Source organism: Tupaia chinensis, unplaced genomic scaffold (genome assembly GCF_000334495.1).
Source record: "Tupaia chinensis unplaced genomic scaffold, TupChi_1.0 Scaffold000259_1, whole genome shotgun sequence".
NCBI classification, from domain to species: domain Eukaryota; kingdom Metazoa; phylum Chordata; class Mammalia; order Scandentia; family Tupaiidae; genus Tupaia; species Tupaia belangeri.
Window position 1 is genome coordinate 1,487,888 of NW_006159739.1, and position 13,569 is coordinate 1,501,456.

General features: G+C 44.1%; 2 protein-coding genes across 2 annotated transcripts in view; one reads left to right on the plus strand and one right to left on the minus strand.

Annotated features, from left to right (window-relative positions):
- Positions 1-13,569, plus strand: part of TUT4 (terminal uridylyl transferase 4) — a 210,706-nt gene that overhangs the window by 3,875 nt on the left and 193,262 nt on the right. Inside the window, exon 2 of the mRNA XM_014588140.2 lies at positions 1,787-2,061. The gene's annotated coding sequence lies outside the window, so the exon portion shown is untranslated. The remainder of the gene's footprint in view (positions 1-1,786; positions 2,062-13,569) is intronic.
- The window catches only part of GPX7 (glutathione peroxidase 7), a 4,772-nt gene continuing 3,460 nt past the window's right edge, over positions 12,258-13,569 (minus strand). Inside the window, exon 3 of the mRNA XM_006149387.3 lies at positions 12,258-12,832. Within this exon, the coding sequence (XP_006149449.2) occupies positions 12,669-12,832 (164 nt within the window). The 3' untranslated portion in view covers positions 12,258-12,668. The remainder of the gene's footprint in view (positions 12,833-13,569) is intronic.

A 13,569-nucleotide genomic window follows, 5' to 3' on the forward strand; every position in this document is an offset into this window, starting at 1 on the left:
GCCGTCAGGTTCAGGACTCAAACAGTGGTCAGCCATGTGGGAATTCCAGCGCCTTAACCACCACACCACCTGCCAGTCCCCCGCTACACAATCTCTTGGACACAGAAAATGACATAAAGGGGATAGGCAGGTGGTGTGGTGGTTAAGGGTGCTTGACTCCCACATGGCTGACAGTGGTTTGAGTCCCCCTGGTGGTTTTTTCACTTTCTCTCTCTCTCTCTCTCTCACTCTGTCCTTCTCTTGTCAAATTAAAATAAATAAATAAATATAAATAAAACAATTATTTTAAAAAAAGAGAAAATGCTGTGAAGAATAATACAGAGAGCACCTATGTACCTTCCACTCGGTTTGAGAAATAAAAAAATCGATCAGTCCGAGCTGAAGTTTCCCTACTCCACCAAGAGGTGACTGGTCTCCTGACTTGGCGTTTATCCCAGCTCTTATTTATGTTTTGGAATACGTATGAATCTTTGAGGAATGTGTGAAATTGCTTTGCATGTGATTAAATTTTAAATACATATCATCATTCTGCATGTATTCTTCTGGAACCTGTTTTTCCATTCTGCCTTATTATGTTGGGTGTGTGCACTCACCAGAAAGACAGAGATAAATAGAAAGACAGAAAGCGAGAAATCACCCCCTGAGCGGATGGCCATGCCACAATCCCTTCTCCTCCATTCTTCTCTCGGGATCTTGGGCACGCACGCACACGCGCCCGTCCTGAGTTTAAGCCACCGAGTCTGGAACTTGAACCGCGGTCGACTACTTGGGAGTCCAGCGACATAGTCATTATGCCTACTGCTGGTCCCAACAATACTTGTTTTAAGTGTACAGCTTGGTGAGTTTTGACAAATATGTACATCCATGTAACCAGCATGACACTCAAAATGCAGCACGTTTTCATCATCTGTCGCCATTGCTTTGCCCCTTTGTTCCTCTCCCTGAGCCTTGTTTTTGCATACCACTGCTCTGTTCTCTGTCCCTATAGATTTGTTTTGAGTGTTCTTGAATTTTATATTAATGAAACCCATAAAATAGAGGTTGTACTCACTTTCCCCTGATTTCACAGCCTTCAGCTGAGGGCCTGGCTCTCGAAGCAGGGCTGCTGCCTTGTGCTTTGTGCCTTCATGTGCCTTTGTGTAGACAAGAAGAAAGTGTCCCTTCCTTTGGTCTGCTGTAGCTCTATGCCAAAGGCAAGGCTTAGTAATCAGTCTGGGCTACACTTCTGTCCCTACTTGTCCCTTCTGCTGAACACCTTCAAAACTTACATGATGAGGCCAGATGGTGCAGAAGTAAAATATGACATTCTGAGATGCTGACTCATGGAAAAGTTCTGGGTTCACGTCCAGAGACTGCTTTTAGGACACTGGGCTCACACATGCTCGTGATCTGGTGTGGCTGAAGTTGGGGTTGAATAACAGCATCAAGACCCTGTTGGGGGTGCCATCTCTCTATCTTTGTCACTCATGGAAGAAATAAATAAATGAACTAAAAAATTAAAAACTTGTATGATCATATGGGTCAACCATGCCTGGAGGAAGGAATTAGTAAATGAACAAATAATTCTGAAATATGGATATTCTATATAGAAAAATATTGAGGCTCAAGGAGGATAGGTTACTTATGCAGAGACCCATCAGGAAGGGCAGACACAGATTTGTCTTGGGTTTGTCTGTCCTGAAGGCCCAAGGGAACTCTTCTTTTGACTACCTCCTTCTCTGGTCTCAACTGAGTTCAGCACTTTCTGTGTTATTAAGCAAATGTCATGTTCATGGTTCTTTTTCAGCCCAAGATCAGCCACTTCTGGAACTTACTCCAAGACTTCTGCAAGGTGGGGTGAATGTCTGGCTCTCTCCCAGGATCAGTCTCTCCAACTCTAAATCCTCCCTGTCTCAACTGGAGTGTGATCAGAGTCCAGGGATAGAAAGAAAGGCAAGGACTTTGGGACCACACCATTGCTTCTACTTGACGATTGACTTGTTGGGTGATCTTGGACATCTCACTTAAGCCTCATCTGTGAAATGGAAGTTCTAATACCTACCTCATAGGGATGAACTACAGGTAGGTGAGCACTCAGCAAAGGTTAGTTCTGTTTCTCCTTCCACTTTACTGAGAACGAGAATTGTGTCCCATGTTAGATCCACACAAAGAAAACTGAAGCCATGGGGCTGGCCCCATGGCCAGGTAGTTAAGGAAGGTGGATTCCACATGGCTGACCAAACAGTTTGAATCTTGTCCCTGGTGGTTTGAAAAGCATGCTGGATGCATATGCACATATGCACAGCAGACCAAAGGAAGGGACACTTTCTTCTTGTCTGCACAAAGGCACAAATCCAGAGAAGATGGAGAGATGGAGAAGGGATTGTAGTATGGCCATACTCCCTTGGGGAGTGCTTTCTCTTTCTCTCTCTCTCTCTGGCAAGTGTATGCAATCTCTGGCAAATTAAAAAAAAGAAATGTATGGAAACTCTGGAAAAATAAAAAAAAAAAAAAAAAAAAAAAAAGGAAAGGAAGGAAGGAGAGAAGGGAAGAAGAAGGAGAAAGGAAGGGAGACAAGAAGGAAGGGTGGGAGGGAGGAAGGAAAGAAACCAAAGCATGTACCTACATGTTGAAGAAGTGTGTCAACCTCATAAATAGAAATTACTTTTTCTCTTGACCTGGACTGTTCCCCTATCTGAGCCTCAATTTCCTCATAATTATTTTTTTAAAGCATTATTTATTTTATTTATTTATTATTATTATTTCACATGAGTTTGGCCAGAGAAAGAGAGAGAGAAAGCAAGCTACCAGGTCCAGGACTTGACCCACAGTCGGCAATGTAGGAATTCCAGCACCTTAACCACCATGCCACATGCTGGTTCCATTTTCCTTATTATTTTTTAAAGAATTATTTTATTTAACTTTATTTATTTTAATTTGACCAGGGGGAGTGAGAAAGCAAGCTGCCAGGTCCGGGACTTGAACTGCTGTTGGTCATGTGGGAGTCCAGTGCCCTTATTAACCACCATACCACCTCCAGCCCCGATTTGCTCATATTTCAAATGTGGATAGTAATACATAACCACAGGAAGACTGATCACTTACTGAGTATTTACTGTGCAGCAGACACTGCAGAGTGCTATTTATGGGTGTGTTGTTATCTTCTCATCACAGTAAGTCTGTGAGATAGGTGCCGTTATGATCCTCATGTCCTAGACGAGGACACTGAGGTTCAAAGAAGTGGAGTACTTTGCCTAAGTCACCCAGCTGCTAAGTGGCAGAGCTGGGATATGAATCCTGCTCTGCGGCATTCTAGACCAGGATTTCTCAACCTACTGACATGTTGAGCCAGATATTTCTCTGCAGGGGAGGAGGGCAGTCCTATGCATTGTGCAATGTTTAGTGGGATCTTTGGCCTCTACCTGCTGGATGATAGTAATGTCCATATCCAGTTTTAACAACCAAAAATGTTCCCAGACATTGCCAAATAGCCTCTGGTGAGCAAAAACACCCCGGTTAAGAACCACTGCTCTAGGGGCCGGTAGGTGGCATGGTGGTTAAGGGCACTGGATTCCCACATGTCCAACTGTGGTTCAAGTCCTGAACCTGATGGCTTGTTTTCTCACTTTCCCTCTTTTGCTCTGTCCTCTGGCCAAATTAAAATAAATCAATAAAGTTAAATAAAATAATACTTAAAAAAAGAAAAAGAATTGCTGCTCTATGGTTTAGAGTACTAGACAATGTCTTTTCTCTGTAATATGTCTGAGCTAGCAAAGCTTCTTTCCCTGCTAAAGGTCAGGAAAGGAAATCAGCTGCAGACAGGTGTTATACTAATGGTAACACTGTTTCATGTTTGTTACAGCCTGCTTTCACTTACAAAGTGCCTTCTCAAACATTATTCTGTCTGATTTTCCTAGGTGAGGATTAAATCCCTGCATAGAGGGAAGTGTCTAGCACAGTGCCTAGCACTTATTATTAATAGATAAAATTGTTTCCTTTCATCAGCAAGATGAGGCAATGAAGGTTCAGTGAGGTTAAATGACTATCCCAAATTACACAGTAAGGGATATTGACCTTTGTTGTATTTATTCACCTGTTAATTATTGTTCTTTTTTTTTTTTTAAGAAAGATTTTTGGCTATAGGGCATGTGTGCTCGCCAGAGAGACAGAGGGACAAAATGCAAGAAATCACCCCCCTCCCAGGGGAGATGGCCACGCTGCAATCCCTTCTCCTGCATTCTCCTCTTGGGATTTTGGGTGCACATTTTCCTGGTGTGAGTTTTAAGCTGCCAGGTCTGGGACTCAAACTGCAGTCCAGTGACATAACCATTACACCATCTATAGGTCCCTAATTATTGTTCTTAACTCTTATTCTGTAATTCAGAGCAGGGTTTCTACTTTCACTGAGAAGATCTAGGCAAATTAGAATTATTTTAGACTCATTGTTTCCTAGAGTTGTAAGGGTCCTATGAGCTGTCTAGTTTAGCTCTCTACTGTATGATTCTCAATCTGAGTCCATTATTTCTTCCCAGAGAGAGAGAGAGAGAGAGAGAAATGAGAGGTAGAGGGTCTTCACGTTGCTCTCCACTTCGAGTATCAGCCCAGATGACAGGCAACATGTATGTGTACTTGGAGCCCTCAGGGAGGTCCCAGGACCATGAACCCAGGACCTTTCCTATGTGGGCCCAGTTGTGTCACACTGTGCCACTACCTGGCCCTTTAAAGAAGACTATTTTTAAAAAGTATTTATTTTGTTTATTATTATTATTTTAATTTGACCAGAAAGAGAAAGTGCAAGAAAGGAAGTGAGAAAACAAACCACCAGGTCTGGGACTTGAACTGCAGTCAGCCATGTGGGAGTCCAGCGCCTTAACCACCACATCACCTGCTGACCCCTATTTTTTTTAATATAAGTTTGTCCCATAAAGTTGTTACTAATACCAGATCTCTTGTGGCCCTGGGACTTCCTTGGAAGAAAAGCGAGCAGGGCTCAGTTGGTCATATGATGGGAGAAGAGTTATTCATATTCTAAAAAAAGAAGAGGCCTTCTGATTGGGCTTTCCCATCTCACCCAGAGTGGTCTACTCCCTCACTGGGAATATTTTAATGTTTCAGGGGGAACCTAGTTGTTGCAGGGGCTCCAAGGGTTCCACGCACATTCAGAAACAGACACAGATGCCAGAGAGGTCAGTCAGTCTGCAAATGCATTTTATTTTTTAGGGTATTGCCATAGGGCATGTGTACTCACAGGAGAGAAATAGCAACAGGGACAAAGGGAGAGAGAGAGAAAATGATAAATCATGCGGGGTGCAGGGGGAGCTGGCCATGCTGCAATCTCTTCTCCTCCATTCTCTTCTCAGGATTTTAGGTATGTACACACGTGCACCTGTGTGATTTTCTTTCTTTTCTTTTTTTTTTTTTTTAAAAGAATTATTTAACTTTATTTATTTACTTTTATTTGACCAGAGAGAGAGAAAGAGAAAGTGAGAAAGCAAGCTACCCAGTCCAGGATTCAAACTACGGTCACCCATGTGGGAATCCAGTGCCTTAACCCCCACACCACCTGCCGGCCCCACCTATGTGATTTTTAAGCCACTAGGTCAAGGACTCGAACAGTGGTCAGCTATGTTGGAGTCCAGCACCTTAACTGTCATGCCACTTGCTGGCCCCAGCAAATGCATTTTGAACACTTATTGTGGGCCAGATATTTGCTATGCTCAAGGAATATAATGGAGAAATGGCACACAGTATCAAGGCAAGGAAGAGAGTTTCCATCTGTGCAATGGGAAGAGGGCACGGCAGGGAGCAGGATGTGCAGTTTGGCCTTAGGCACACTGAAACAGACAGGTCGTATGCTCAGATCTGCTTAATAGAGCATCATTCACTTTGCCGTGTGGAGGAAGGATTGGAGGAGGGAGTCATTCACCTTGCCGTGTGGAGAAAGGATTGGAGGAGGGAGTTGGGGCCTAGGAGATGAACTACAGGATGATACATCCCACATCCCCTTTAGTCTCCACATCTTAGCCCTAGCTGTGGCTTCTATCACTGTGTTGGGACAGAGATTTGGCTGCTATAATAGGAACACAAAGTAAACACAGTTTCAAATAAGAGACTGTTGGAGGCAAGAAACAACGGGAAAAAGGAAAGAGGAGAGATCTGAAAGATGTTAAGGTGTAAGGCAGAAATGGCTACTTGTCTCCACCCCCTCAACATCTGTTCTCCCCTTCTTCTGTGTTAATGGAACCTCCAATTTTCATCCGGGCACATGGCCACATAGAATAAAAATGCTATTTCCTGGTGATCTGAATGTGGCTATGTGACAAGTTCTTCGGACCTGTGGGATGTGATGTGGTGCCTGTAAGGCAATGTGGTTGAGTGGTTGGCTACCTTGGGTCACGGGGAAGATGGGAACATTGTGGGGCTGGCAGAGCCAAAGCCCGAGGAATATTTAGAATGGAGGAAAGGTCTGATTTTCACATGGAATGGAAATAAACTTTGCCTTTGAGACTCTGTTTGCTTTGGGTTCCTGTTACCACAGCCAGATCTATCCTGACACAAAGTGGCAGAAGCCATAGATGAGGGTTAAGACATAGGACTAGAGGACAGGAAGTTGCGGAGATTTTTCTTTCTTTCTTTTTTCTTTTTTTTTTTTTGTCGTCATCGTCCTTATACTCAAGGCAGTGTGTATTTCTTAAAGCCTGCAATATAATCACGTCCATGGGGCCAGGAATATGTGAAAGCAGGTGATTTGTAGGGACCAGGGTCTCAGCAATCCCTCGCCACCTCCAAGCTGGCCCTGTTGGAGCTGGAAGGTTTCGAGTCAGCCTGCCTTCTACAGCTGTCTCCATGGTGACCCATCCTACTGGCAGCCCCTAGAGCAGCCTATTTTTCCTACCAGTGTTCAATGTCTGCCTCTCTCTCAGGGTTTATTTCTAGCTTTCACATTTAAGGCTGTAACAAAGGTCTTCCCACATCCATGGAAGCCAGGCTCTGTCACGGTCAGGTCACTATCCTCAGTGAGATTCCACGAATCCTTCATGCTCTAGTCCTCGCCTACCTCCCTAGCCCTGCTTCTTAGCACTCGGCTCCAGGCAGCATGGCACCATCGGCACCATCGGCACCATCGGCACCATCGCAGGGAGCATCTTCCCGCCTTAGGGCTTTGGCACAAACCACTCTTACCTGTTTAGGGTCTCCCTATCTTTTCCCCTGACTCTTACTAAAACTTTAGCTCTCAGCTTTCATGTCATTCCTCAGGGAAATCTTCTTTAAACCCTAGGAAAAGTCAAGTGTCACTTTTATACACATTCATGGCTCCCTCTACTTCTTCCTGGTAATTATCGTAATCATAATTATTTAATAATTATCATATATATATAATAATTTTTTTTAGAGGTTTTTGCCTTAGAGTGCGTTTGCTCACTGGAAATCAACCCCCCGGGGGAATGACCATGTTGCAATCCCTTCTCCTCCAGGGATCTTGGGCATGCATGCACATGTGCCTGGTGTAATTTTCAAGCCACTTGGTCCAGGACTTGAACCATGGTTAGCCGTGTGGGAATCCAGTGGCATAACCACTACACCATCTACTGACCCCTATTACATATTTTTAAAATGTCTGTTTTTCCCACTATTCTCTAAGTGCCATGACAGTTGGGGACATAGCTGTTTTGTTCACTGAAGCATCCTTAGAACTTAGTGAGGACCATAGTGTTCTAGGATATTCTCCCATAGTCACATGCTCCTCTCTACACCCTCCAGCCCAACTCAGAGAAGCAAATAAATATAATAATTAAGATGGGAGCTCTATTCCTCTTAGGACCTGGGAGCGATTGATGTTGAAAGAGAATCTCCAGAGGATGAAAGAAAAACCCAGCAAAGGTCTTTACCACATCCATAGCCAAAAATGAATTCCCCTCATACTCCTAACTGGTGATCTCTGGTTTGAGGGGCAGAAGTAATATTTAAGCAGAGGCCAGCCAATGGTGTGGCAGTAAGGGTGGCTAGATCCCACATGGCTGACTGTGCAGTTCAAGTCTCAGACCCAGTGGCTTGAGAGGGGGGTAAGTGTGCCTCCTTTAAGGAGGGAGAGGTAGAGGATTGTGGTGTAACTATTCCCCATGGAGGGGGGCACTCTCTTCATTCTGTTTCTCTCCTGTGAGCACACATGACCTCTAGCAAAATTTAAAAAAATACTTAAACCAATAACTAGAATATTGACTTGTAATTAAGGCTTAGTAAATAGCTAAATTACTAAGTGCTAGGATATAATCTATAATAGTAAGTATTCGGTTTATAAATGAGATGATAGAAGATAATTAAGATGGCAGTAGATAATCAAATATTAACTACTCAAGTGTTAGCTGATAACCAATGTGTTAATTTAAAACCAAGATGTTAGCAGATACTAGTTAACCAATGACTAGGGTGACAACTGATAAGGATTTAAAGGTATGTTTTTCCTAGGGACTTGGGAACAGCGGAAAGCTGATAAAGTTCTACAGAAATGCAGGTCTAATTGCATCTGCAAAAATCCTTAGTTGGACTCTAAGTTTCTGGAGAAATAGGGAAATAATTTGTTTTCTTTGATTTCTAGAGAGGGTCTAGTCAGGGACAGGTATGGAGCTTGTCTCAGTTCACTAATGTGTTAATAACAGAAATACCTGGGAGTGGGTGACTTATTTATTTTTTAGAGAGATTTTTTGCTACAGGGCACGTGCACTCGCTGGAGAGACAGAGACAGAGAGACAGAAAGTGAAAAATCACACCCTGGGGGGATGGCCACGCCACAATTCCTTCCCCTCCATTCTCTCAGGATCTTGGGCATGCACGCACACGCACCCAGTTTGAGTTTTAAGCAGCCAGGTCCAGGACCAAACCACAGTTGACTACGTGGGAATCCAGTGACGGAACCATTGGGCCATCTGCTGGTCTCAGGATTTGATGATTTATAAAGAATGTAAATGGGTCAGGAACCAGCAGTTAGCGTAATGGCTATGTCGCTGGACTCCCATGTAGTCGACCGCGGTTCGCGTCCTGGACCCAGTGGCTTAAAACTTATGCCGGGCGCTTGTGCGTACGTGCCCAAGATCCCGAGAGGAGAATGGAGGAGAAGGGATTGCGGCGTGACCATCCCCCCTGGGGGGGGATTTCTCGCTTTCTGTCTCTCTGTCTCTCTCTGTCTGTCTGGCGAGCGCACACGCCCTATAGCGAAAATCTCTCTCTCAAAAAAAAAAAAAGAATGTAAGTGGGTCCAGCCAATGGTCTGGTGGTTGAGGTAGATGAGGTGGCTGGATCCCACAAGGCTAAATGCATGGTTTGAGTCCCAGATCCAATAGCTTGAAAAACATGCCAGGTACCCTGGTATATGTGTGTAGATGTCCAAAATCCCAAGAGGAGTGTGAGGAGACGGGATTGCTGTGTGGCCATCTGCCCTAGAGGGTGCTTTCTCTTTTCTCTCTTTCTCCTCTGATTGCACACACCTTTTAGCAATTTTTTTAAAAGAGAGCTTTATTTGGTTTATAATTCTGATGAGTGGAAAATCCAAAGTCTTGGGGCTTGGTGTCAGGCCAGCCTCTGGTGCTGCATTACAACAAAACTGACAGAGACAGAAGCAGAGGGTTTAGCAGGTAGCTGCAGAAAGAGATTTGGGGTCAGCCATCTTCCTTTTATAACAACCTGTTCTCATAGGAACCAACCTCCTCTCATGAGAGCTAGAACTCACTCCATCTCACAGGAAACACGAATCCATTCATGAAATTGTTGTCTCCACAATCCAAACACTGCTCACAAGGCTCTTCTCTTAAAGTCTCACCACCTCCCAATGTCATTACACTGGGGACTACATTCCAAAAGATGAACCTCTGGGGGATGGACTAATATCTAAACTGTAGCAGAGCTAATACTGAAAATGCTTACTAGGGAATTTAATCTGTTACAGGTCAGGCGCTGTGCCGAGGAGAGAGAAGGCAAGGCAGAATATAGTGCGACTGGGTGAATGAGCACGTGAGCGGTGTGTGAAGGGGAAGACAGGCAGTGCAAACGCTCAGTGAAAAGGGAGAATGGGATACCAAGGAGAGAGGATGAGTTTAATTCTGGACATAATGATTTGAGGCAACTGTAGAGATGCCCAGTAGACAGGTGGAACTGAGTCCAGTATATATACAGAAAGAGGTTTGGGTATCATCAGTGCATAGGTGGTGGTCAAAACCACGAGGAAAACAGTGTGACTACAGAAGAATAGATGGAGTGAGAAAAGGGAACAGCCTAGAATGCCAGGGAAGATCAACAGGGAAAGGGTGGCTAAAAGAGGACAGAAAAAAGAAGTATACATGAAAGAGCTGGGGAAAACTAAGATGGTGGCAGAAAGTAAACGGAAGAGAATGTGTCAACAAGAGCATAGTCACCAGTGTCAGATGTGGCTGAGAGGTTAAGTAGGGGAAGGTCACAGAGATAAGGAGTTGAGTGATTGCTTTGGTGAGTGTAGTGAGATAAGGCATAGATTCAGATGATGGACAGCGAGTGTAGAAGGAAGAAAGTAGCTGTAGAAGAATGTGATTCTGGGACCAGCAGTTGGCATAATGGTTATGTCACTGGACTCCCATGTAGTCAACCACAGTTTGCGTCCTGGACAGGGTGGCTTAAACTCACACCGAGCGCGTGTGTGTGCATGCCCAAGATCCTGAGAGGAGAATGGAGGAGAAAGGATTGTGGTGTGGCCATCCCCACTGGGGGGGTGATTTCTCGCTGTCTCTCTGTCTTTCTCTGTCTTTCTGGCGAGTGCACGTGCCCTATAGCAAAAACCTCTCCCCCTCCCAAAAAAAAGAATATGATTCCACGATGACCATCACAAAAATTTCTGTGATGGTTTCTGTATGTGCACATACACACACACAAATACACAAACAGAGCTGGTGCCTGCTGCCTGGAGTAGGGTGTGTTAGGGTAGCCTGGAGGCTACATAGGGGACTTTTGGTCAGCACAGACAGCCTTCATATTGTTCTGGGCAGCCTTTGAGACCACCATTCAGGGAGAATGTGAGAAGTGTAAATTCAGTTTTGTTGTCCAGTGAGAAAATGGAGGACAGCAGAGAGGGAACGATTTTACTTCGTGAGTCAGGGACATGGTCAGGACTCGAATCTGAAGAATGACTTTGGGAAAGTTATTGGTCAGTGACTTTTCCCATCACCTTAGGTTTTAGCTGCTTCTTTTTATGTTTATAGGAAAGTGAAATACACATCTTACATATAAAATTCAAACATTAAAGGAATTCATAATAAAGAAAATGACTTCTGTTATACCACCCCACTTCCTCATGGACAACCACCAGTAACAGTTTGGTCTGGGTTCCTCCCTCTCATTTAATTATGTAATTACAAAAATATTTATTTATTATCATTATTTTTTCAATTTGACCAGAGTGAAAGAGAGAAAGAAAATGAGAAAGCAAGCCAAGTCCAGGACTGAAACTGTGGTCAGCTATGTGGGAGTCCAGCACCCTTAACCACCATGCCACCTGCTGATCCCAATTATGTAATTTTTTAAAAAAGTTTTTGCAATAGGACATGTGCATTCACTGGACAAAGAGAGAGACAGTGAGAGATAAAGCAAGAAATCACCCCTCAAGTGGGGATGGTCACGTTGCAATCCCTTCTCCATTGTCCTCCTGGGATTTTGGGCATGCACGCACATGTACCAGCATGATTTCCAAGCCACGAGGTCCAGTACTCGAACCATGGTTGTCCAGGTGGAGGTCCAGCTCCTTAACCACCATGCCACCAGCTGGCTCAAATTATGAGAATTTGAAAACGGATTTATTTCATGAACGAGTAAAAAAACAACAGAGCAAGAAAGAGATAAGCACCTTCAACAGGGTCTCATGGCATGTTCAGCCAAGATCACGGGCATGTGCACACCCCGATGTTGATCGGAGGACCGAGCCCCAGTCTTCCACATGGCTCCAGTACACAGTATTACAGCACAGTGTGCCACAGCTGTCCCACTGTGGCTGGGCCAATATTGTGAGCTAAAAATATACATATTCACGCTGGTTTTGTTTTGTTTTGTTTCAGTTTTGCTATTGGGAGCATGCGCTCACCAGAGAGAGACAGAGGGAAAGTGAGAAATCACCCCTCAAGGGGGATGTCCACACTATAATCCCTTCTCCTCCATTCTTCTTTCAGGATCTTGGGCATGCACGCACAGGAAAACAATAACAACAAATAAATGTTTGGCCTCAATTGCGACTGACTAAAAGTTCAGGTTTAGTGCACATTTTTAATTGATCACAAGTTGTTTTTTGGTTTATATGGAAAAAACATTTATTGAATTCCCTGTCCTAGGTACTTTCACAGGTTTTTCATGCTAATCCTCACAACAGCCCTGTGAGGTAGGAATTGGCCCCATTTTACAGAGATTTTGATATTCTGTTTGCCACGTTTTCTCTGGCTGGAGGTTCTTGTTGGTTGATTCACTGGTCAAGAACTTTCACTAGCCAAGAGAGCCTACTAATTTCTCTGAGTCAAATAATCAAGACTAGACTCTCTTCTGTAAGAGTGATGGGGTGGGTGGGATAGGAGTGAAGGAAGGAGAGTCAGTGGGTCTCTCCCTCTGAAGCACCATTTTTGTTTGCATTGGTCACCCATGCACAGGTGGATGGGATGGGGATGGCGAGGAAAGAGAGAAAGTGCTTATAAGTCTTCTCGCTTCTGCAGGATGAGCTTCCTCACAAGTGCTTTGATATGGGGTTTGATCTCCTCCACTGACACAGTCGGGTCCCAAGCCCCTACCACCTTTCCATCTGGGGCCACTAAATACTTCCAGAAGTTCCAGGTGGGCTCCTTCCCAGAAGTCTCTAGAGAAAAAAGAAGAAAAGTGTACTTCTCTGTACTCTCTCTTGGAGTTCCTCTATCAGTGTAATCCGGATGCTCGGTCTACATACCAGACCACTTGAATCAGAATAAGGAGGATAGGACTCAGATGTCAGTGCACTTAGCCCTTGGTAACTACTGGGTATTGGTAGGGTACTAAAGGATACTAAAATACTCAAATCCCATATATAAAATGGCATAGTATTTGCATATAGCGTATACACACCTCCCCATATACTTTAAATTATCCCTAGATTACTTAAAATACCTAATACAATGTAAATGCTATGTAAATAGTTGTTGTAGCTTTTTTTGTTGTTGTTTTGTCTTTTTCAATTTTGCCAGAGGGTGCATCCCCTTGTTGGAGAGAAACACAGAAGGGGGAGTGAGAAAGCAATCCCACATGGAAAATGGTCACTCTGTAATCTCTTCCCATTTCTTCCTCCTTTCAGGATTTTGGACAAACATCCATAGGTGCCTGGAGTTTCTCAGACCACTAGGCCTGGGACTCCAGCTGCATAGTAAGTCATGTGCGATCTGGCCACATTAACTACCACACCAAGGGCTGATCCCATCCAAGGATATTTTTGATCTCTGGTTGGCTGAATCTGCAGATGTAACTTATGGTCACAGAGGGACAACCATATTTTTCAGAAGCTCTGCAGAAGGAGATTCTAGTGTGCAGCCAAAGTTGAACGTGACTGCTACAGTATTTCTGCTG